This window comes from Tursiops truncatus, chromosome 9, assembly GCF_011762595.2.
Source record: "Tursiops truncatus isolate mTurTru1 chromosome 9, mTurTru1.mat.Y, whole genome shotgun sequence".
In the NCBI taxonomy this organism is placed as follows: domain Eukaryota; kingdom Metazoa; phylum Chordata; class Mammalia; order Artiodactyla; family Delphinidae; genus Tursiops; species Tursiops truncatus.
The window spans coordinates 50,102,720-50,127,991 of record NC_047042.1 but is presented as its reverse complement, the minus strand read 5'-3'; the positions used below and the strand labels follow the sequence as shown (position 1 = coordinate 50,127,991).

Here is a 25,272-nt window from a genome sequence, read left to right as displayed (position 1 = left end):
ATCGAGGAGCCAGCAGAGAAGGAAAATAGAGAAAATGCTGACCTAAGGTTGTGTAGGTAGGTGTGTGAAGAGAGAGAGATGAGGTCAGGTTCACAAAGGGAAGAAATAATGAATGACTGGGTATAGGCAGAGAAAACAGAAAAGAAATGAAAATGTGTGCAGGTTCCCCAGCTGGATTATAACCTCTTTTAGGGAAGGAACTGGACCTTATGGTTTGCTCTCATTTTCTGTACCTGCACTAGCCATTTCCTTCCTATTGGCACTTAATACATGATGTTGACTGTTTGCCATTCTGTCTTGTCAGCAAAATTTGCAACCTAGAAACCAAAACTCAATTTATTATGCTTATTGGTTATGCTTGACACTCACCACTCAAGTTTAGTTGCTGGAGAGCATTTAAAGATAGAAAAGATGGTGGCAGATATCTTATTTGATTGTTGTATGCATTTAAACTAACCAAACCTCTCAGCTCCCCTATATTTCTTGGCATCTCTCTGATTTCATTATTTGAGATATCAAGTCCTTTAAGTTGAGTCATATTAGACAGCTCTTCCGGAAGTCTTGTTAACTGTAACAAAGGTTAAACAATTATATTTTTAATAAATATTTCTATGACTAAAACTTTTAATAAAATAAAATGGAAGGAGAGTTTTTTTGTCCTAAAAAAGATATATTTTCATTATGTCACAAAGTCTTTGTGATTCCCTTGCTTAATAAAACCCACAACAAATTGTGTAGCATGCAGGTATTTCCCCAGTCTGACCAGTGCTACCAATTCAACCCTGTGGCTTGCTAACCACTTTCCTCACTCTCCCAACACTCAGTGTTCGTTGCCACCTTATCCCTTTCTTCCATCCCTAAAGCTTACCCTGCTTTGATTTCTTCTCCGCCCTGAAGTCTTTCTAAACTGTTCTCTTCCATATTTGATCTCTTTACTCCTACTCTCATTAACATTACTTTTTATTAGTCCCTTATGTGTTCTTCTTGGATTTTTAAATGATATGATATATGTTTTATCCTTTTTGTATACATGCTCCCAGTCATGATGCATTTTGAGTAAGTGCTCAGTAAATTTCTTTATAATGGACACACACAGTTTGGCAATATAGCCTCAAATGAAAATTCCTAGTATGAAAAGTATTGCAAAGTAACAGGAATTAAGATACTCTGCTAAGGCAAAGAAAAAATATGCATCGTCAGAAAAACTAAGGCCATCACAAGTGGTGTTTGAAATAAAGGAAGTTCTATGAGTGAACAAAAGAGTTTTGAATATATGGGCCCCTCAGAAATAATCAAACAACAAGGTGAATACTGGATATTGTGCTCAGTGTTCTTCTATATATAAAAGAAGCATAACAGACAATCCCTAACTTCAAGGAGATTAAAATTTAGTTCTAAATTATATTACATCCATAACTTTAAAACTCCTTTCACAGTTAAACTGAAATAAAAATAAGTCTATAAAATTGTCAGCTTTAATTACTTGGGATTTCATTTTAATGAAATATTTTCCTATAAAACTCTTGTGTTGAAAAGTTTATTTGTAAGCCGCATTTGAGGTTTTAAAAAAAAGCCTATCCTTTACAAAATAAAGTATTCCAGCTAAATTAAACACACACACACACTACAGCTTAGATTCTGATCCCCTTCAGTCATGCCTTCCCCACAAAGTCCTAAATATCCATCTCTTACCTTTCTCCCATTTATCTGGCTTATATTCAGCACTTCCAGTGATTGAAGTTGGCAAAGTTCAATAGGAAAACATATAAATTGATTGCTTGAGATGTTTAATTTCAGGATTCCTTTTAAGTTACAGATGTCTGAAGGAATAGTCTGTATTTGGTTTTCTGAAAGATCAAGTACTTGCAAATTTTCTAAAGTACACACTTCTATGGGGAAAGTTTCCAACTTATTACAGCATAAAATAAGAACACGGAGCGATACCATATTGGAAATAGATGGTTGAATTTTCCTTATTTTGTTTTTACCAAGATCAAGGTATTCAAGATTAATAAGAGAACATAAGTGCTCAGAAAATATTAGGAGTTTGTTTTCATTAAATTCTAAATGAAGCAGTTGTTTACTGAAAGATATATCTACAGGTATTTCTGAAATATAATTTCCATTAAAACCCAAATAATAAAGAGAATCTAAAGCACACAAACCTAGTGGAAAATACATTATTCTATTATAACTCAATTCAACTTTAGTTATTTTTCTACAGTTTTTTATTTCAATAGGAAAGTCTGCGATTAAATTTCCTGAAAATTCTAGGCTGAACATATTATTAAGATGTGAAATATATTCAGGTATTTTCACGATATTATTTCTGTTTATATGGAGTTTTCTTAAATTTTTAAGCTTATGTATGTTCTTAGGAAGTTCTGTTAACTTATTATCACTAAGACTAAGGCATTCCAACATTACGCAGTGGGAAATTTTCTCTGGTAGGTCTTTCAATAAATTTTTATCAAGTATTAGAATCCTAAGTTCCCTAAAATTCTCAATTTTGTGTGAAATAACTTCCAATTTATTGTCTGTCAGTTGGAGTTCTTTCATTTTGAGCAACTGAAAAATTTCCACGGCCAAAAAGGTAAGTTTATTGTGATCAAGTAAAAGTATTTCTAAATTTTTAAGTTCCTTAATTTCTTTTGGCAAACTGTTTATCAGGTTTCCAGAAAGGTTTAGTAAAATTAACTTTGGAAGGAAGCACAGAGCTTTAGGAAATACTGTTAACTGATTATATTCCAGATTGAGAGCCCTCAAGTTTTTCAAACTAGAGAGAGTATCTGGTATATGTCTTAACTTATTTTTAGCCAAATTTAAAATTTCCAAGTTTCCAAGACTTTCCAAGCCAGAAGGAAAATCCTCAATGCAATTGTTATTTAAAAACAGTTGCCTGATAGTCCCAAGCTGTGATATTTCTTTAGGGATATGTGATATTTGGTTGTGGCTGACATTTAATAGCTGTAAATTATGAAGTAACTGAATTTCAGATGGAAGTGATGATAACCCATTTTCTTGCATGGTTAGAATTTCAAGTCCTAGCAGATCACTGGAGTCTGCCCCTTTAAAACTTTTGATTTCATTCTCATCTAAATAGAGATATTTTACATACTTGATTTTTAAAATGTCCTTAGGGAATTCTTGTAAACCCTTGGCTTTGAGGTTAACTGTAAACTTATCTGATCCTAAGCCAAGTCCTTTCTGATTTTCTTCAGAGAGTTGTGGACTAATTTTTTCTAATGTTTCATGAGTTAGGGAGTCAACGAAAGCCTGATATTCAGCACTCATCTTAGTTACTGATAGTGATGAACTTTGTGAAATTTCACTTTTTGACTGCAAACTGTCATATGTAGCAATTGTTTCAGAAACTTGAAGAGTTTTCCTTTGTTCTTCATTTCTCTTAGACTTACTTCCAGAGGAGGATGTTGATGTATCATCACATATACCTAATGTATTTTTTCTAGGACGCACTTTACAAATTTGGTTGGAAGTGGTCCCATCAGAAGCTTCCTTTAGAGAGTTTGATGTTTCTTTAATAATTCCAGATTTCTCTACTAACCGTGATCTAGATTCTTTCCTAAATTGACTAGTGAGATCCTCTAGCTCTTCTGAAGTACTCTTCTTTTCAGACATCTTCTTTGCTGATATGTTTTATACCAATACAAGATTGCAATTCAATTATAATTTTCATGTTTAATTTTTTCCTTTGAACCTACAAAACAAATGATGTGAAGAGATATAATAAAGCTGTTAAAATTACAAATGAATTTTAATACAACTTTATTCTATAATAAGTAATTTAATAATTATTAAAATACATTTATAACTAATTAACTTATATATAATTTCTGGCTAAAGATAGTTTATTGATTGCATGCATTTATCACAATACTCTTGATACCACATTAAAATTATAGAAAGGAATAAAAAAGATCAAAGAAAATGAGGAAGGATACATGAGAGAATGAAAGAACTCAGCAAATTTTTGGAAGACAGGGAATAGCCAGTGGCCCCCCCCCCGTGCCACATGCAGAGAGTACCATTCTCATTGTGGATATCGTAGGTTTACATATGGTATTGAAGCATCTTGTCCCAACAAATTCAGTGCGTTATGACAGTTCTCCAATAGGTGGAAGTAAAATGCCTTAAAGAAGGGGATGCTTTCTATAAAAAGTAGAAGTAAAACAACCTTTTCAAGGACTAACGCCTGACTTTAAATCTTTTGTTTAACTCTTGAGGAACCTGCACAACTAGGCAGCACCCTTCTTCAGAGGTCTGGATCCCATCTCTGTAGGTCCCTCCTCCAAGTTTGTGGTTTTTAATAACCCAACCTCTTCCCTTCGTTCCATCATCCCTAAGGGTGGTAGCTACTTCCTGTATTTATTATCTCTATGTTACTGCAGTTCCCCCTCTACCTTTTCAGTTCTCCAATACTTGACTACACAACTCCCTATATTTACTGCTCCTTCTTTTTATTATTATTATTTATTGAAATATGGTTGATTTACAATATTGTATTAGTTTCAGGTTACAGCAAAGTGATTCAGTTATATTTTTCAGATTTTTTTCCATTATAGGTTATTACAAGATATTGAATATAGTTCCCTGTGTGATACAGTAAATCCATGTTGCTTATGTGTTTTATGTATAGTACTTTGTATCTGTTAATCCCATACTCTTAATTTATCCCTTCCCCCACCTTTCCCCTTTAGTAACCATAAGTTTGTTTATGATGTCTGTGAGTCTATTTCTGTTTTGTATACATATTCATTTGTATTATTTTTTTAGATTCCACATATCAGTGATACCATATAATATTTGTCTTTATCTGACTTGCTTCATTAAGCATAATATTTTCTAGGTCCAACGATGTTGCTGCAAATGGCAATATTTCATTCATTTTTATGGCTGAGTGATACTCCATTGTGTATATATATCTTCTTACGCCAGTCATCTGTTGATGGGCATTTGGGATGTTTCCATATCTTGGCTATTGTAAATAGTGCTGCTGTGAACACTGGGGTGTGTGTATCTTTTTGAATTAGAGTTTTCGTCTTTTCCAGGTATATACCCAGGAGTGGAATTGCTGGATCATATGGTAGCTCTATTTTCAGTTTTTTAAGGCACCTCTATACTGTTTTCCATAGTGACTGCACCAATTTACATTCCCACCAACAATGTAGAGGGGTTCCCTTTTCTCCATATCCTCTCCAGCATTTATTATTTGTAGACTTTTGGTTGATAGCCATTCTGACTGGTGTGAGGTGCTACCTCATCATGGTTTTGACTTGCATTTCTCTAATAATTAGAGATGTTGAGCATCTTTCCATGCACCTGTATGTCTTCTATGGATAAATGTCTATTTAGGTCTTCTGCTGATTTTTTGATTGGGTTGTTTGTTTGTTTTGTTTTGTTTTGTTTTGCGGTACACGGGCCTCTCACTGTTGTGGCCTCTCCCGTTGCGGAGCACAGGCTCCGGACGCGCAGACTCCGGACGCTCAGACTCTGGACGTGCAGGCTCAGCGGCCATGGCTCACAGGCCATGGCTTATGGGCCTAGTTGCTCCGCGGCATGTGGGATCTTCCCAGACCGGGGCATGAACCCGTGTCCCCTGCATCGGCAGGGGGACCCTCAACCACTGCGTCACCAGGGAAGCCCGGGTTGTTTGTTTTTACTTATTTTTTCAATGTTGAGTTATATGAACTGTTTGTATATTTTGGATATTAACCCATTGTCCATTACATTATTCTCAAATATTTTCTCCCATTCTGTAGGTTGTCTTTTCATTTTGCTGATGGTTTCCTATGCTTTGCAAAAGCTTTTTAGTTTGATTAGGTCCCATTTGTTTATTTTTGCTTTTATTTCTTTTGCCTTGGGAGATTGATCTAAGAAAATATTGCTACACTTTATGTCAGGATGTCTTGCCTATGTTCTCTTATAGGAGTTTTAGGGTGTCATGTCTTATATTTAGGTCTTTAAACCATTTTGAGTTTATTTTTGTATATGGTATGAGGGAGTGTTCTAATTTCACTGATTTACATGTAGCTGTCCAGCTTTCCCAACACCACTTGTTAAAGTGTCTTTTCTCCTTGGTATATTCTTATCTCCTTTGTAGTAGATTAATGGACTATAGGTATGTGGGTTTGTTTTGGGGCTCTCAGTTCTGTTCCATTGATCCATATGTCCGTTTCTGTGCCAATACCATGCTGTTTTGATTACTGTATCTTTGTAGTATAGTCTGAAGTCTGGAAGAGTTATGCCTCCAGCTTTGTTCTTTTTAATCAGGATTGCTCTGACAATTCTAGGTCTTTTGTGGTTGCATATAAATTTTTGGATTATTTGTTCTAGTTCTTTGAAAAATGTCATGTGTATTTTGATAGGGATCACACTGAATCTAGATTGCTTTGGGTATTATGGCCATATTAACAATATTAATTTTTCCAATCCAAGAGCATCGGATATCCTTCCATTTCTTTGACTTATCTTCAATTTCTTTTATCAGTGTCTTATAGTTTTCAGTGTATAGGTCTTTAACCTCCTTGGTTAAGTTTATTTGTAGGTAATTTTTTTTAATCGATTTTAAACAGGATTGTTTTTTTACTTTCTCTTTCTGGTATTTCATTGTTAGTGTAAAGAAATGCAACGGATTTATGTATATTAATCTTGTATCCTGCTCCCTTGTTGAATTCATGGATTAGTTCTAATAGTTTTTGTTTGGAGATTTTAGGGTTCTCTATATAGAGTATCATGTCATCTGCAAATAGTGACAAATAGTGACAGTTTTACCTCTTCCTTTCCATTATTTCTTTTTAGTACCTAATTCTTGGGGCTAGTTCTTCCAATACTATGTTAAATAGAAGTGGTGATATTGGGTATCCTTATCTAGTTTCTGAATTTAGTGTGAAGGCTTTCAGCTTTTCATTGCTGAATATAATGTTGACTGTAGGTTTGTCATATATTGTTTTTATTATGTTGAGATATGTTCCCTCTATACCCACTTTGGTAAGAGTTTTTATCATGAATGGATATTGAATTTCGTCAAATGCTTTTTCTGCATCTATTGAGATGATCGTGTGGTTTTTGTTTTTTCTTTTGTTGATGTGGTGTATCACATTGATTGATTTACATATGTTGAACCATCCTTGTGACCCTGGTATGAATCCAACCTGATCATGGTGTATGATCCTTTTTATGTATTGTTGGATTCAGTTTGCCAATATTTTGTTGATGATTTTTGCATCTGTACTCATCAAATATATTGACCTGTAATTTTCGTTTTTTGTAGTGTCTTTGTCTAGTTTTGTTATAAGGGTGATAGTGACTTCGTGGAATGAATTTGGTAATGTTCCCTCCTCTTCAATTTTTTGGAGTACTTTGACAGGATCAGTATAAGTTCTTCTTTGTACGTGTGGTAGAATTCCCCAGTGAAGCTGTCCAGTCCTGGACTTTTGTTTGCAGGGAATTTCATTAAAGATTCTGTTTCACTTCTAGTGATTGCTCTGTTCAAATTAACTGTTTCTTCTTGACCCAGTTTTGGCAAGCTGTATGTTTCTAGAAACTTGTCCATTTCTTCTAGGTTGTCCTAGCATATAACTGTTCATAGTATTTTGATTTTTTTTGTATTTCTGTAGTTTCAGTTGTTATTTCTTCTGTAGTTTCAGTTTCTGTAGTTTCAGTTGTTATTTCTTCTCTTTCATTTCTTATTTTGTTAATTTGGGTCCTTTCTCTTTTCTTCTTGGTAAGCCTGTCTTGAAGTTTGTCAATTTTGTTTATCTTTTCAAAAAAATTCTTGGTTTTTATTGATCTTTTCTGTTGTTTCTTTTAATCTCTATTGTATTTATTTCCTCTGTGATCTTTATTATTCCCTTTCTTCTGCTGAATTTGGGTTTTGTTTTTTCTTCTTTTTCTAATTCTTTTAGGTGATAGGTTAAGTGTTTATTTGAGATTTTTCTTATTTCTTGAGGAAGGTTTGTGTCACTATGAACTCCCCTCTTAGAACTGCTTTTGCTGCATCTCAGAGATTTTGTAAGGTTGTATTTTCATTTTCGTTTGTCTTGAGGTATTTTCTGATTTTTTTCTTTGATTTCATCGTTGACTCATTGTTTTCTTTAGTAGCATGTTGTTTAGTTTCCATGTGTTCATTCTTTTCTCGTTTTTCTTTCTGTGGTTGATTTCTAGTTTCATATGGTTGTGGTCAGAAAAGATGAAATAATTCTATTCTCTTAAATAATTGAAATAATTTCAATTATAATTTCAATTATTTCTACTATTAATGTAGTACTGTCAGTTTCTCCCTTTATGTCTGTTAGTTGTTTTAGATATTTAGGTGCTCCTATATTGGGTGCATATATGTTAATGAATGTAATATACTCTTGTTGTATTAATCCCTTTATCTTTATATAATGTACTTATTTGTCTTTATGGCCTTTGGTTTAAAGTCTGTTTTGTCTAATTTGAGTATTGCTACCTCTGCTTTCTTGTCATTTCTATTTGCATGAAATATATTTTTCCATCCCCTCACCTTCATTCTGTGTGTGTCTTTTGCCCTGAAGTGAGTCTCTTGTTGGCAGCATATTGTAGATTCTTGGTTTTCTTAATCCAGTCTGCTACTGTATGTCATTTGACTGGATCATTTAGTTCATTGACACTTAAAGTAACTATTGATAGGTATGTAAAATGGTATTGCCATTTTAAACCTTGTTTTCCAGTTGTTTTTGTAGTTCTTCTTTGTTCATTTCTTCTTCTTTTTGTTTTTCCTTTTGTGGTTTGATGATTTTCTTTTGCAGTATGCTTGAATTCCTTTCTTTTTGCTTTTTGTGAATCTGTTGTATGTTTTTGATTTGTGGTTACTCTAGTTTTCAAGTATGTTGACCCATGACTATATCTACTTGCTTTAAACTGATAGTCATACAAATTCAAACACATTCTAAAAGATCTATATATTTATACTCCTCTCCCCCACATTTTGCAATTTTGATGTCCTGTTTCACATCTTCATGCTTATCCTTTTGCTGTTAGTTGTAATAGTTATCATTGCTTTTGCAAAATTTTTGATTATTTTTTTGAGCTATGTACTGGCTTATTTAAGTGATCTTCAATTCTTTTATATATTGGCCTTTCCTATATGGTTTTCCATTTCCTATAGATCCTTTTCTGTTTAGAGAAGACTCTTCAATATTTCTTTTAGGGTAGGTTTAGTATTGCTGAATTCTTTTAGTTTTAGCTTATCTGAGAAATTTTTTATCTTGTCTTCTATGCTAAATGATAGTCTTGCTGGATAGAGTATTCTAGTTTTCAGGTTTTCCCTTTCAGGACTTTGAATACATCACACCACTCCCTTCTGGCCTGCAAAGTTTCTGCAGAGAAATCAGTTGACAGCCTTATGGGGATTCCCTTGTAACTTACTCTTTGTTTTCTTTTGCTGCCTTTAGAATCCTATCTTTAACTTTTGCCATTTTAATTATGATGTGTCTTGCTGTGGATCTGTTTGGGTTCATCTTGTTTGGGATCCTCTGGGTTTCCTGTACTTGAATATGTTTCCTTCCTTAGGTTTGGGAATTTTTCAGCCATAATTTCTCCAAATACATTTTCGATCCCCCTTTTTGTCTCTTTTCCTTCTGGAACCCCTATTATGCGTAGGTGGGCATGCTTTATATTATCCCATAGATTCCATATGTTGTTATCATTTTTTTTCATTTGTCTTTCTGTCTGCTGTTCTGACTTTGTGATTTCCATTATTCTCTCTTCCAGATCACTTATTTGTTCTTTCATTTCATTTAGTGCTATTCATTGCTTCTAGGTTAGTTTTTATCTCGGCAATTGAATTGTCTAATTTTGATTGATTCACCTTTATAGTTTCTAGTTCCTTGTTACAGTGATCTTCATTTTTATCGAAAATCTCTCTTAATTACTTTAGCATTTTTATTATCTCCTTTTAATTACTTTAGCATTTTTATTATCTCCTTTTTGAACTCAGGGTCTGGTAGACTAATGAGGTCTGTTCCATTGTTTTTTTATTTCAGGGGACTTCTCTTGTTCTTTTTATTAAAAGTAGTTCCTCTGCTTTTTCATTTTACTTAACTTTCTATGTCTCTATGAATTTAGGAGAAACAGTTATCTACTGTGATCTTGAAGGGGTGTTTTTATGTGGGATCATCCCTGTGAAGACTGTGCGTTTCCAATATTTTTGGTGCAAGGATTGGTTTTGGTATACATAACAGCCACGTCTTTCTTCAGAGTATGCTGGCTGTTATCCCTTTGATAAGGGGTTGTGATTGATGTTGTGGTGTCTAGAGGCTGTACTGGATGTGAAGTGGGGCTTCCTCTTTGCTCTGTGGTTGTCACTACCCTATTGGGGGTGGGATCTGCTCCCCAGTTGTTCGAGTAGAAGCCCTGAAGGTTGGGTTTGATCAGGCTCCGTTGCTGTTGGGTGCATGCCTTGCACCAAAGGAGATGATTGCTGAAGCAAGTGAGGCCCATGCTGTTACAGCAGACCTGTGTGCTGCCTGTGTAGGCATCTGCATTTCCACTCAGAAGCAGCCCAAGATCACATCCCTTTCTCTGTTGTGTTCATCCCAAATCTAGTGCAAGGCTGTGGTGTGCAATAGCCTGGGGCTGGGGTCGGGGTGTTGTGGCTGCAGGAATTGAGGTGGCTGTGCTGCCTCCTGGGATCTGGACTGCCTCTGTGGCAGTCTTCTCCCAGGACCTGTCTGCCCAAGATTAAGTTCTTAGCCACTGCATGTTCTTGGCACCACCTGGTGCACAAGCTGACAATGTCTTCCCAGTTTCACCCACAGCCCTCAAGTGTGTGCTGACAATGGTCTCTGCAGTTCTGCCCAGATCACATTTCAGGTGCCTCAGTCTGTCTCTGTGTAGCTAGACTGAATCTTTGCCCTGATCTCGCACCAGCCTGTGGTGTGGAGTGAATGGGGCCAGGGTATTCACCTCTTTGGATTGGGAAATGTAGCAAGTTGGTAGCCACCAGAGCAAGTCTCTCTCCTCCCTGATTGTTAGCACACCAGCATGCGGGCACTCCTCGTGAGAGTCTAGGCTTCTCCAGCCCTTCTGTCTGTCTCAGCAGATTTCCCAGCAGGCAAGCGGGCTCCCCAGGGCGAGAGTCCACTCATATGGACCTTTTCTTCCTTACAGATGTGTCCCAGGGGCACCAGTCTCCACTGGATGCCCTTTCTTTTTGGGGGCCTACCCAGTTATATGGAGATCTTTATTGCAGGTCTGGTTATATAGGAGATCTTCTGCCAGTTTGCAGTTGGTTTTCTGTGAGAATTGGTCCATATGAAGGTATATTTTTGATGTGTTTGTGGGGAAGGTGAGCTCCATGTCCTCCTACACTGCCACCTTAGTCTCCCTCCTAAATTCTTTCTATTAAACTGGTATGGTTTCAATATTTCATAAACTCTCCAAGAGAACAGAAAAAGAGGGAACAGTTTTCAACATGTTTTATGAGACTAACCTTGATATCAACACCTAAGGAAGACAATGTGAATAAGAAAATTATAGGTCAATTTTACTCAAGGCAAAAATGCAAAAATTCTACACATTATAAAACTGTTCTATATATTTTAGAAACTAGCATATATAAGAAGATGAATTTTTTATATTCCTTTTTTTTAATTAATTAATTTATTTATTTATGGCTTTTTTGGGTCTTCATTTCTGTGCAAGGGCTTTCTCTAGTTGCGGCGAGCGGGGGCCACTCTTCATCGCGGTGCGCGGGCCTCTCACTATCGCAGCCTCTCTTCTTGCGGAGCACAGGCTCCAGACGCGCAGGCTCAGTAATTGTGGCTCACGGGCCCAGTTGCTCCGCGGCATGTGCTATCTTCCCAGACCAGGGCTCGAACCTGTGTCCCCTGCATTGGCAGGCAGATTCTCAACTACTGCGCCACCAGGGAAGCCCAGAAGATGAATATTTTGTGATTAATTTGCTTTTGTCCCAGAAATACAAGGTTTGATTTCAACATGAGAAAATTTATTTTACCACATTAAGATATTAAAAGATAAAAACCATATTATCATTTCAATAGATGCCAAAGCACTTGATAAATTGCAACATTTTTCATAATTTTAAAGAAAACTTTTAGCAAACTAGGAATACATGAGAATTTCCTTAATCTGCTAAACAGTGTCAATAAAAAATCTACAATAAATGTCGTACCTAGTGCTGAAACAGTAAAAACTTCCCTTTGATATTGGAAGCAAGAAAATGTTGCCCTCTATCATCACTTCTATTCAACATTGTACTGGAGATCTTGACCAGTGTCATGAGGCAAAGAAAAACTGTATAGTGATTATAAAAGAAGAAATAAAAGTCATTAGTTACATATAATATAATTATATATGTAGAATATCCAAGATCATCTACAGATAAATTATTAGAATTGATAAGAACATAAAGTAATGTTGATGAATACAAGCTCAACATACAAAAATCAATCTCAGGGCTTCCCTGGTGGCGCAGTGGTTGAGAATCCGCCTGCTGATGCAGGGGACACGGGTTTGTGCCCCGGTTCGGGAAGATCCCACATGCCGCGGAGCGGCTGGTCCCGTGAGCCATGGCCGCTGAGCCTGCGCGTCTGGAGCCGGTGCTCCACAATGGGAGAGGCCACAGCAGTGAGGGGCCCGCATACCGCACAAAAAAAGAAAAAAAAAATCAATTTCGTTTCTTATGCCAACAAAAAGGAGTTAGAAATGAAATTTTAAAGAGGTATCGTTTATGATCCAGAAATATCAAGTACATAGGAATAAATCTAAAAAAAAATGTGTAAGACTTCTACAAAAAAAATACTACTTAATGTAACTACAAAATGTGATGAGATAAATTGGACAAAACCTAAATAAATGGAGCATTTTTTTTCAAATTGATCTATAAAATGAATAAAATTCTAATCAAAATCCTAACTTTCTTTTTGTGGAACTTGACAAGCTGATTCTTAAAAGTACTTGGACAAAGGGCCAAGAATAGTCATGATACTCTTAAAGAAGGAAATGCAGGTGGGAGAAATTGCTTGTTGGATATCAAGCCTTATTATGAAGCTACAGTAATTAAGGTGATATGGTATTGGTACAAGAATATACAAGTAGGGACTTCCCTGGTGGCTCAGTGGTTAAGAATCTGCATGCCAATGCAGGGGACATGAGTTCAATCCCTGGTCTGGGAAGATCCCACATGCCGTGGAGCAACTAAGCCCGGGCACTGCAACTACTGAGCCTGCACTCTAGAGCCTGTGAGCCACAGCTACTGAGCCCATGTGCAACAACTACTGAAGCCTGCACACCTAGAGTCCATGCTCCACAACAAGAGAAGCCACCACAATGAGAAGCCCGTGCAACGCAACTAGAGAAAGCCCGTGTGCAGCAAGAAGACCCAACGCAGCCAAAAAAAAAGATAGAATATACAAGTAGATCAGTAGAATATATACAAGTCCCAGAAACAGACATTTGATTATGGCATATGGATACTTGATTTATGAAAAAGATGGGACTTTGGAGCATTGGGAAAAAATGGTCTTTTCAATAATGATGCTAGAGCAACTGGACAATTAGTGAACTAGAAAATATGAAAGATATATCCAGAATGTAGTAAAGAGAGATAAGGAGATGGAAAGTGTAAAGCAGCACGTGGAAAATATAATGTAATGGGCCAACATGTCTAATTAGAGTTTCGAAAGGAGAAAGTAGAGACAATGAACCAAAAGCAATATTTTAAAAAATAATGGCTATGAATGTTCCAGGACTGATGAAAAATATGAATCCACAGATCCGTGATGTACAGCATACCCAAAGCAGAATAAATAAAAAGTTTTACCCTGAAACTATAGAACATTATAAACAATGAAAATATCATGAGAGCAGTCAGAGAGTAGGGAGGGAACACTTACAAAGGAATGACAAGACTTCCTAGCAACTATGGTGAAAGTCATGATCAACGTAGAAATGGGTATCCAGTCTAAATATGTTGATAATCAAAATAAATGTGAATGGAATAAATAACCAATTTGTAAAAAAACAAAAGAAAGAAAACCTAAGTGCTATTTATGAAAGATAACTCTAAAGCATAAAACCACAAAAAGGTTGACATTAAAAGAATGGGACCCATGCATATATGGACCTTCATTTATGACAAAGATGGCATTAAGAACAATGGGGAAAGAATAGCTTTTGATTCTGGGTCAACTGGGAATCCATATAGAAAGAAAAAGAGTTTTGACCCTTATCTTGGCATCCACAAAAATCAATTTTAGGTGGACTATAGATTTAAATGTGAAAAGTAAAACAATAAGACTTCAAGTAGATGATATTAAGAGGATATCTTCATGACATTAGGATAGAGAATGAATTCTTAAGTGGACACAAAAAGCATTGTTTGTAATAGTAATGGATTGGCTATAACATAAATGTCCATAATAGTAGGCATATTAAATAAATTATATTATTTCCATGTGTAGATCTAACTTTAGTAGAACTGTAACCACACCAGACTGGACCGGGATTTAATCAATACACTTTTGGATTTTGCTTTAACTGAGTGTTAAAGCTTATTTAAAAAATCTGTGTCCAAATGATCTCCACTCAAAATTTCTCAAAATGTATGGCTTATGGCTTTAACTGTAATTTCAACTATGGCTGAGTCAGAGTATTTGGGTCTAGAATTCTCTATTTCCACAATGTGTTTTGTCATATTTTAATTTTATAGTTTTTGCTTTTTGTGCCTCATTTAAGAAATTCTTAAATATTTACTTCTGTATCGGTCGGGGTCCCACAGGAAAGACATGATCCATTCAAATTGAGTAATTTGAGGAAAATTTAACAGAGAGCTTATTTTCAAAGGTGTGGGTAGAGTGTAGGGAAACCACAAAGGATAGCGTTGTACTCTAGGAGAGAGAAAGATACAGATAGATAGATGGTAGGTAGGTAGGTAGATAGGTAGGTAGATGGATGGATGGATAGATAGATAGATAGATAGATAGATAGATAGATAGATAGATAGATAGAAAAATAGAACCCAGATAGTGCACTGTGGAGAAAGGCCACCTGACTGGAGCTGGGCCTTTGGATGGAGAAACCAGTCAGTCTGCAGCAATGTGCTGCAGCAAGAGAGCCAAGGGAATAAATCCTCAATCTCACTCTCCTCCATTCCTCTTATCTTCTGCTGCTGTTCCCCATTTGCTGAACCCAAATGGAAGCCAAAGAGCATGAGACACACTTGATGCAGTCCATATGGTTCAGCCCCTGGGGCAGAAAGCAGAATCAGAAATTACAAAATGGCCACAAATGTTGCCTATCTCTGTATTTCCTCCAAGAGTTAGAATCAATATTTCCCCACCTCTTGTATCTCAGCTTGGCCATGTGACTTATTTTGGCCAATGGAGCATTAGCAAACATGATGCCAGCAGAGTTTTGAAAGACGTTGGGGCTTATACAACTGTCCTGTCAACAGTTATTGAGACCCTTACCTACGTGAAGTAGTCTGGGCTAGACTACTGGGTGATGAAGGACATTTAACTTGTCACCCCAGCCTTTCGCCAGCCAACACTCAGAAGCAGAGTGACCCAGCTGACTGGCAGCTGACCACAGATGCGTGAGTGAGCCCAGCCACAGTCATCAGAAGACCTGTCCAGCTGAGCCAACCCCAAGTGGCTAACCCAGAATTGTGAGCTTAATAAAGTGTTATTCAAGGAATTCCCTGGTGGTCCAGTGGTTGGGACTCCACGCTCTCACTGCCAAGGGCCCGGGTTCAATCCCTGGTCAGGGAACTAAGATCCCACAAGCTGCGTGGCATGGTCAAAAATAAATAAATAGAAGTGGTATGCAGCAAAAACTGATATAAGGTGCAGATGAAAGATACCCAGCATCTAAAACATTTTATGCTTTGCCTTTTACAGTTGGTTCTTTAATCTATATGGAAATAATTTTGTGTATGCTTTGAGGAAAAGTATCTTATTTAATTTTTTTATCATATGTCTAGTCAATTATTTCCAACACTTCATTGAATAATAAGTCCTTTCTTCACTGATTTCTAATGTTGCCTCAATCATACTTCATATATGTGTGGAAGCTGTTTCTGGACTTTCAATTCTATTCCTTTTATCTACTTGTGTAAGTTTGCATCAATACTACATGTTTTTTTATGATTATAATTTTATAATAAAACGATATCTGGTAGAGAAAGTGCTCTCACCTTATTACCATTTTTCTTCAAAACTATAGTGGTTATTTTCAATCGTTTACATTGCCAGATCAATTTCAGGATAAGCGTGCCAAGTTCCACATAATATCTTGCTTGTATTTCAATAAGAATTGAATTTGTAAATTAATTTGGGAAAGAAGTGATGTATTTATGACGTTGAATCTTCCTATTTAATAATGTGATATAGCTCTGTTACTGTTGGGAATGATATCTGTTTCCTGTGTCTTTTTTTTTAGTTTTTTGTTTGTTTGTTTTTGCGGTACGTGGGCCTCTCACTGTTGTGGCCTCTCCCGTTGCGGAGCACAGGCTCCGGACGCACAGGCTCAGCGGCCATGGCTCACGGGCCCAGCCGCTCCGCGGCATGTGGGATCTTCCCGGACCGGGGCACGAACCCGCGTCCCCTGCATCAGCAGGCGGACTCTCAACCACTGCGCCACCAGAGAAGCCCTTTTTTTTTTTAGTTTTTAAAATACTGGTATACAGGAACACTACTAATTTTTATTTGTTGATTTTGTATCCAGCAAGCTGACCGGGCTCTCTTATTAGTTCTAATAAATTTACACATTCTCCTGGATTTTCTACAGGGACAATATCATAAATATTGGTGTTTTTTTTCTTTCTTCTTATCCAGTCCCTGACTCTTGTTTATTCTTATGGTCTTACTACACTTGTTAAGCCCTGCAACACAATGTGGAATAGGAGGAATGATAGCCGCTGTCTTATTTCTTTAATCTGCTAATGTGGTGTATTACATTGATAGATTTTCTTTATTGAACATGTGGCATTTCTTGGATAAATCAAACTTGGTCATAATATATTACTTTTTAATTTACTTCTGAATTAAATGTAACATTTACTCAGAATTTTTAATGCCTATGTCATTAGTAATTTTGCTAGTAATTTCCCTTTTCTGTACCGTTCTTGTCCAGTTTTACTGTCAAGGTTATACTATGCTCATAAAATGAGCTGGGTAACAACCTAGTTACCTACTTCTTGAAGTATTTTATATATTATAGGAATAATCTCTTCCCTGAAGGTTCTGTAAAATTTGCTTTTTGATCTCTTATTGAGTTAATGGTTACTGGTTTGTCCAAATTTTCTTTTTCTTCTTGAGACATGTGGGGAAGTAACTGCTTTCTCCTGACTTCAAGTTTTCATGCTTTCTCCTGACTTTCAAGTTTCTACTCATGCAATGCCCTTGGTCTTGAGCCTCATCTCCACTATATCTCCTCTTCAGAGAAGAGGAGACTTGGATGACGGATGAACTCAGGCCCTTTTGGGCTCCCTCCTTCCAGTCTTTCTGTCTGCAAGATTTGTGTTCTAGCCGGTTGTCTTCCATAGAATAAAAGGGCTGCATACCTGCTGGGGCAGCCAAGGCTGTCCATCTGTGTGATGACAAGGTAATTATGTCAAATTCAGTGGCAAATTATTACAAGTTCACTTAGCTGTAGACCAAAGCCACTCTCTCTAAACTGCTTTATCAGTCATAAATGTGATGTTTTGACTTCTTTGTAGCTGGTTATATTTAATGATAAGAAACTTGGGAGGGGAAGAAAGGGTGTTATTCTTTGTCCACAATTTGCAACATCTGGTGTATTGGCTGAACACTTTGAAAAATAAATACAACTAGGGAAATTAAGGCTCTGGGGGTTGTGAGGGTTCATGGTTTACAGCCTTGGAGTTTTGACCTTGGTATTTTGTAGCAGCCCAGATTGTGCAGTTGGCTTTTGTGGGAATGCCTTCTTCAGGTGGCTTTAGCCCTTGTGCTTTAGTAAGCATGGCATACATGGGGTTGTGATATTGGTGGGTCACCATAGTTTATGGTAGTTTTATCCTCTGGTATTTGGTTGTTTTTCTGCAAAAGGGGTGTTGTTTTGTTTTTATTGTGGTAAAATATACATAAAGTTTATCAGTTTAACCATTTTAAAGTGTACAGTTAGCAGCATTAGGTACATTCCCATTGCTATGTAACAAAAGGGTTGTTTTTAAAAGATACAGAATCAAATAAGTGTTGCTCTGGTCTCCATGTGTGGGTACCTACAGATTGGCCATGAATGCTGCACCCAGTTTGGACTGGTATTGGAGAAGAAACTGAGTCAGAGATGATATCTGTGTGTGTGTGTATATATATATATATACACACACACACACATAAACACCCACATATATACACATATCGGGGAGATAGAGCAATCCAAAGGAAGAATAGGTGCTGGAGAAGCAACTATGATGTCTGTTTCTTAGAGATAGCCAGTGATGAATATCATATATATACTTTTTTTTAAACAAAATTGAGACTGTCCATCATTGTCCAATATGGTAGCTACTAACCACATGTGGCTATTTCAATTTCAATTTAGTTAAATTACAGTTTAGCTCCTCAGTCATACTAGCCACAATTGAAGTGCTGAGAAGCCACACTTGGCTGGCGACTACATTATTGAACGGTACAGATATGAAACATTTACATTGTCACAGAATATAAATCATAGTTAACATACCATGGTTTGAAATCAAATATTTGAAAAGTTTATCTTTCATGCCTGAGAAATATTCCATAGAAGGATGTACCATCAATTATTTAACCATTCCCATGTGAGCATTTTTAAGGTTGATATACACAACTAAATAACATTCTAAAAATGTATACTATATTGTCTGTCCTCATTCTCACAAGCACTGAGAGTTTCAGTTAAAAACAAATATTGCCAATTTGATAGGCAAAAATAGATACCAATACTGTTTCCCTAAATATTAGTAAGTTGAACAATGACCCAATGTAATTTGTTACAGAGCTGAAAGACATGGACGTTCAGGGAGCCACAGGGGCATTTTTATACCGTGCAGCATCGACAAATTGCTTCCTAGAATGTGAAGAAATGGCCACTGAACAGAGGCTAAAGCAACGTAGGACAGGATGCACACACTCTCGAAATGGGTATCCCAGGGGCATAGAGAAAAGGGAAGACACGCAGAGCCGCAGGTGTTGAGGGGAAACGGGAGGAGAAAACCTGGATTTGGCTTAGAGGGCCGCCAAAGTAAGTCACAGAGCTTCGTGTCACCTGGAGTCTTTCCGCAGCGAGTGGCGGGAGGAGTCGCCTCCAAGGACTCCAGCGACGGCGGCGGCCTGCTGTTCGGCTCTGACGCGAGCCTGGGCCCACGGCAGCAGTGGCCTGGCGCCTGGGTTCTGCCGCGCCCCCGCGCGTTTGTGAGCTGGCCCCCGGTCACACTAGGACACCTCGGGGGAGGCCCGGGCCTCCATTCAATTCCCCAGGAGGGACGCGCGCCGGCCTCCGCGTGCTGAGTAGAGAACGCGCGCCTGGGTCCTCGGCTTGAGCATTAGAATCTCCCAAGTAGATAAGGGTTCTGATTTAATTGGTCGGGGGCGTCCCAGGCTTCTGATTCTAAGAAGCCGCGGGGATGAAAAGCCACGGGCCAGGGCCCTGGTCCCCAGAGGTTACTACCACGCTAATCCACTCGAGTCCGACTTCACGGATAGTCATGCTCCGAGGTTTTTCTCCCGGAACCTGATTTTCCTGCCTGTGGGATGAACAGCAGGCGATACAGGCGCGGTGAAAATGGCATTTAGTGACATGGAGGACGCAGCTTGTCACCGAACCAATTCATTTGGTTTAACCAAACAGCCAGTCCAACCTCTTTTGTCTCGGTTGCTCCCGGGCTATTCTTCAGGGTGGGCGAGGCTCCCAAACCACGAACCAGGCTGAAGGAGAGCAACCCGAGCTCAGGAATAACCGAGTTTATGCTGATCTCCAGGAGGTGGCGACTGCACCTGTGTTTAAAGGGATCCCCGAGACCATGAGGATTTGATTTGGAGGCGTGTCTGCCTTTGAAGTTACCAAGAATAGTACTGGGGAATGAATGTAGGCAGGAGAGGTGGCTGAGCTTTGAGAAAGCTCTTGGGGTGAGTGTGACTTCCTTTCTCCCATCATCTAAACAACAGGAGGAGGAAAAGTTACAGGACTAATTTAGTCCTAGCCTAATATAACAAAAACACGGTATTTATCAGAAAAACAGGAATTATTTGTAGAATGTGAGAATGTAATTGAAGAACCGGATAATAGAACTTTAAGAAAAGGGAAATAGAAAACTTTAAAAGGAATTCCTTGGTTTACTAATAATGTTGCAGAAAGGGGGACCCCTTCCAGAGACCGAGAGTGGGCTCTTGTCTAACACTCGGAAATGAATTGCCCGAGGAGACACATGTGCTGACAAAGCAAGAGACTTTATTTGGAAGGGGCACCTGGTGGAGAGCAACAGGGTAAGGGAACCCAGAGGACTGCTCTGCCACGTGGCTCGCAGTCTTGGGTTTTATGGTAATGGAGTTAGTTTCCGGGTTGTCTCTGGCCAATCATTCTGACTCAGGGTCCTTCCTGGTGGCGCTTGCATGCTCAGCCAAGATGGATTCCAGCGAGGAGGATTCTGGGAGGCTGGTAGGACACATGGACTGACATCTCCTCTCTCCTTTTGACCTTTCCCAAATTCTTACAGTTGGTGGTAGCTTGTTAGTTCCGCGTTCCTTACCAAGAACTCCTGTTGTAAGATAACTCATGCCAGGGTGGGTGGTTTCAGTGTTTCCCCTAACAATACCAATATCTAAAATGTTACAAAATTGAATATACCAAGTGTTCTATCATGATTGAAATAAAGTACTCTAAAAATGCCACTTGAATTCATTCATATCTTTTGATGAACACCATCACATCCCTATTTCAAAGTGATGTTTAAAATGTCCTTTGAGTGCCGGTTTAACAGGAAAACTCCTATGCGTCATTATCTATAGACTCATATCAAAGGCTCACCTTTCATTTGCAAGGTCCCTGGTCTAGGCAGTTGGATGCTTCCCCTCGGCCTGGATGTTGCTGCCTTGGTGAATAGTCATGGCCCTCCTGGTTATCAGGGTGGTTGGCCCACGACTTTTCCCAGTCCTTTTCCACAGCCTTCCAACCCCTCCCGTCACCACCAAATTCAAATTTGGAATTTAAAGTTGAATAATGATTACGGCTTACTTTTTAGAATTTATGAAAAGCGGTGAGGCTCCCTTCTCTATAATAATTCTACATGTGTAGCCTTTTAGCATGCTATTTTGTGGATTGTACTTGTAATTTGTCATCTGCCTAATGAGTTAAGAACTTGGTGGTTTTTAAAATTGAGATATAATTGACATATAACATTGTTAGTTTCTGGTGTACAGAATGATTCAATATTTGTATATGTGCAAAACGATCACCACAGTAAGTCTAACATCTGTCAACCTACATAGTTACAAAATTTTGTTCTTGCGATGAGAATTTTTAAGATCTACTCTTTTAGCAACTTTCAAATAGTACTTATATCCCTAGGACTTTATGCTTTAACAGAAAATTTTTACCTTTTGATCCACTTCATATCTCCCCCTCCATCCCCTGCCTCTGGCAACCACCAATCTGTTCTCTAGATCTATAAGTTCAGGTTTTTTTGGGGTTTTTTTTGCGGTACGCGGGCCTCTCACTGTTGTGGCCTCTCCCGTTGCGGAGCACGGGCTCCGGATGCGCAGGCTCAGCGGCCATGGCTCACGGGCCCAGCTGCTCCGCGGCATGTGGGATCTTCCCGGACTGGGGCATGAACCCATGTCCCGTGCATCGGCAGGCGGACTCTCAACCACTGCGCCACCAGGGAAGCCCTGAGTTCAGGTTTTATTACAAGATAATATTGCCACATCCTTACAAGATCATATGGTATTTGTCTTTCTCTGACTTATTTCACTTAGCATAATGCCCTCAAGGTCCATCCATGTTGTCGCAAATGGCAAGATTTTCTTTTTTATGGCCAAGTAATATTCCACTGTGTGTGTGTGTGTGTGTGTGTGTGTGTGTGTGTGAGTGATTTTTTGGTGTCAAATTCAAAAAATCATCACAAAGATGTATATCAAGGAGCTTACCCACTATGCTTTCATCTAGTTTTATGGTTTCAGATCTTAAGTTAAAGTCTTTAATTCATTTTGAGTTAGTTTTGGTGTACAGTGTAAGATAGTGATCCAGTTTCATTGTTTTGTATATGGCTGTCCAGTTTTCCCAATGCCATTTATTGAAGAGACTATCCCTTCCGCAATGTGTATTCTTGGCTCCTTTGTCATAAATTAACTGACCATATATGTGTGGGCTCATTTCTGGGCTCTCTGTTCTATTCCATTGACATATATGTCTGTTTTTATGTCCCTATCATACTGTTGGAAATACATATAATTTGCTAGTGTTCCAGAGGTCTGGTATTTGTTTAATCAAGAGCATTAGAGTACTAATTAGTATACTTACCTTCTTTACTCAGCATAAGGTAGAGGTGAAAAAAGCTTTTTAATCTTAATATTGCAATTTATATTACCTTTGGTCTTCATAATACAGGTAGTTTTCTTATCCCCCTCCTCCCGTTTCTTTTAGGGAATTTAAATACTAAGGTTCTGACTTGTGATTTAAACTCCACCTTAAAAAGCAGACTGGGATTACTTCTACCTAAGAATTGTCTCAAATTTTGTTTAGAACTTGAAAATAAGCTAAGTTTCAAAAACATTTTGTTGTGGTAACTCCTATAATAGTATTTAATCCATCTTGGAAAATGTCTATTTCTGAATCTTTCCTCATTTATACAGTAATGTAAATGAGAAGTGATATATTTACCATTTCAATGATTATGACTAAGAAAGAGGGAAAAATGTAATTAACTTTATACCACATAGTGAAACCCTGCTTTTAAACTGTTATACAATATAAAACAATGAGTGGTGTGTGAATATCCATGTATTTTAAGATAGGAGGTAACTTAACAAGTAAGCCAAAGTTCAGATAAAATTAATTAAAATCCAACTTTTAACTATATACAGTAAATTATTTGTGAGTGAAGTGGCTGAAATAAATTAAAAATCCAGATTTGGCTTTTCTTCCTCCTAGTGGTTATATGTACGAAACTAAATTCAATATTAATTGAAAGCCAACAATCCAGAAAGGAAAAATGGTGCATATTTGAATTAAGTGAAAAATTTATCTGTTTTTCTATCCATATATGACTTGCCATTTTAGGTTCTTTCCCTTTCATTGCCCTACTAGTATGTATTCAGTAAATACAAACAAGTATTATCAGCATCTGTAAAATATAACTGGGAAGGCATGTTATTAAAACATAACATATTCCAAAATCAACAAATGATTCGCTGACTACTGGTTTGAGATTATACATACATTATTTGATCATATAATTGAGTTAATGGCATTATTACATGATCCTGTAACAACTAAAGCATTTGGAATGCTCTGGTGGAGACTTGTTTTAAAAGCAATTGCCTTAGGTATATATTATTTTTAACTGTACAATTTTCTTCCAGTTTTACAGTAATGTTAGACAACTATTACTTTTTTCCCCTGTTGAATTGCATCACATATGGTTTACTTCCTAGGCAAGTAAGGGAACTTGTGCCAGTAGAGCACTGCAAATGAGAAAGTGGGGATAGTGGGCTCATCCTTGGATTGTCCTCAATGTGGGATCATCAGGTCAAGGAGAGTAAACATTTCCCAGATGGCTTTACCAGCAGATTAAACCAATTTTCAGTACTACCCAGAATATATTCTCATATGTTGTCTTAATCCTGCGTTGTCATTGATTTTTATTAATGTAATTAGTTGTTTTATTACTTCATACTATTTTAACTATTTTAATAAGGTTGTTTTGCATTTTTGTTAGCAAAGATTTGTATTTTTCCACTTTTTATAGTTGTCTGCATTTCTGAACGTATAAGCTGTGAATCTTCTTTGACCACTCACTATTAGAATTTGAATACTGACTTATATTTCCATTAAATCTACATATATTTTTGGTAAATTTTCAACACTTGTATAGCAAGTTGTGATTCGTTTCTTTAATGTACTTTTAAAATTTATGTAGAATCCTTTCTGATGTACAGTTTTGTGAGATTTGACAAATACACCGAGTATTTGTCAATCATGATGAGGATATAGAACAGTTTTTACTCCCCCAAATTCGTTTGTGCTGCCCCTTTATATCCCCACATCCCCTCACCCCCATCCTTAACCTCTGATAATCATTATTTGCTTTCTGACTGTATAGTTTTGCCTTTTCCAGTATGTCATCTAAAAGGAATGCTACAGTATGTAACCTTTTGAGTCTGGCTTTCAGTTACCATAATGCATTTGAAATTCATCCATTTTGTTCATCAACAGTTTATTTTTTGTTACTGAGTAGTATTCCATTGTATGGATGTACCTGAGTTTGTTTATTCACTCACCCACTGAAGGATATTTGGCATGTTTCTAGTTTGGGGCAGTTATGAGTAATTACATTTCATTATGAATTATGAAAAAATGAGAAATGTATGCTATAAATATTTGCATACAAATTTTTATGTGAACATGTTTTTGTTTCTTGGATAAATTCTTAGGAGTGGAATGACTGGGTCCTACAGTTGGTATATATTTAACTTATAAGAAACTACCAAACTGTTTTTGAAAATGGTTGTGCCATTTTGCATTGCTATTGCTATGTAGGAATTCCAGTTGCTCTAAATTCCCTGATTCTTTTGCTTTCCTTTTTATTGTGTACATTTAAAGGCATTTTAAACACCTATTTCTCATGATACCCATTAAAAAATCCATAAATGAATGTGCTCTAAAATATATTGATCTGTTTTTCTCTAGTGATATTAAGGATCCCTTTATTTTTTCTTTTCTCGTTGTTTTTCTGTTTGTTTTTAGGCCACACGGTGCTGCTTGCAGGATCTTAGTTCCCCCACCAGGGATCAAACCCATGCCCCCTGCAATGGAAGCGAGAGTCCTAACCCCTAGACCGCCAGGGAATTCCCTAAAGATTCTTTTTTTTTTTTTTTTTTAAATACATAGTTTTTTTTTTTCTTTTTTTTTTTTTTTTTGCGGTACGCGGGCCTCTCACTGCTGTGGCCTCTCCCGCTGCGGAGCACAATCTCTGGACACGCAGGCTCATAGGCCATGGCTCATGGGCCCAGCCGCTCCGCGGCATGTGGGATCTTCCCGGACCGGGGCACG

General features: G+C 37.5%; 1 protein-coding gene across 3 annotated transcripts in view; it reads right to left on the bottom strand.

The window, feature by feature from the left end:
* LRRD1 (leucine rich repeats and death domain containing 1) overlaps positions 1 to 25,049 on the bottom strand; it is a 35,773-nt gene extending 10,724 nt beyond the window's left edge. Inside the window, exons 1-3 of one of the 3 annotated variants that reach the window (XM_004317722.4) lie at positions 19,273 to 25,049; positions 1,693 to 3,718; positions 370 to 568 (exon numbers count right to left, since the gene is read on the bottom strand). In XM_004317722.4, coding sequence (XP_004317770.2) covers positions 370 to 568; positions 1,693 to 3,639 — 2,146 coding nt within the window. In that variant the 5' untranslated portion in view covers positions 3,640 to 3,718; positions 19,273 to 25,049. Of the gene's footprint in view, positions 1 to 369; positions 569 to 1,692; positions 3,719 to 19,272 lie in introns of those variants that run through there. The other 2 variants (XM_073809728.1, XM_073809729.1) reach the window with 2 other exon arrangements.
* Positions 25,050 to 25,272: the final 223 nt, after the last annotated feature.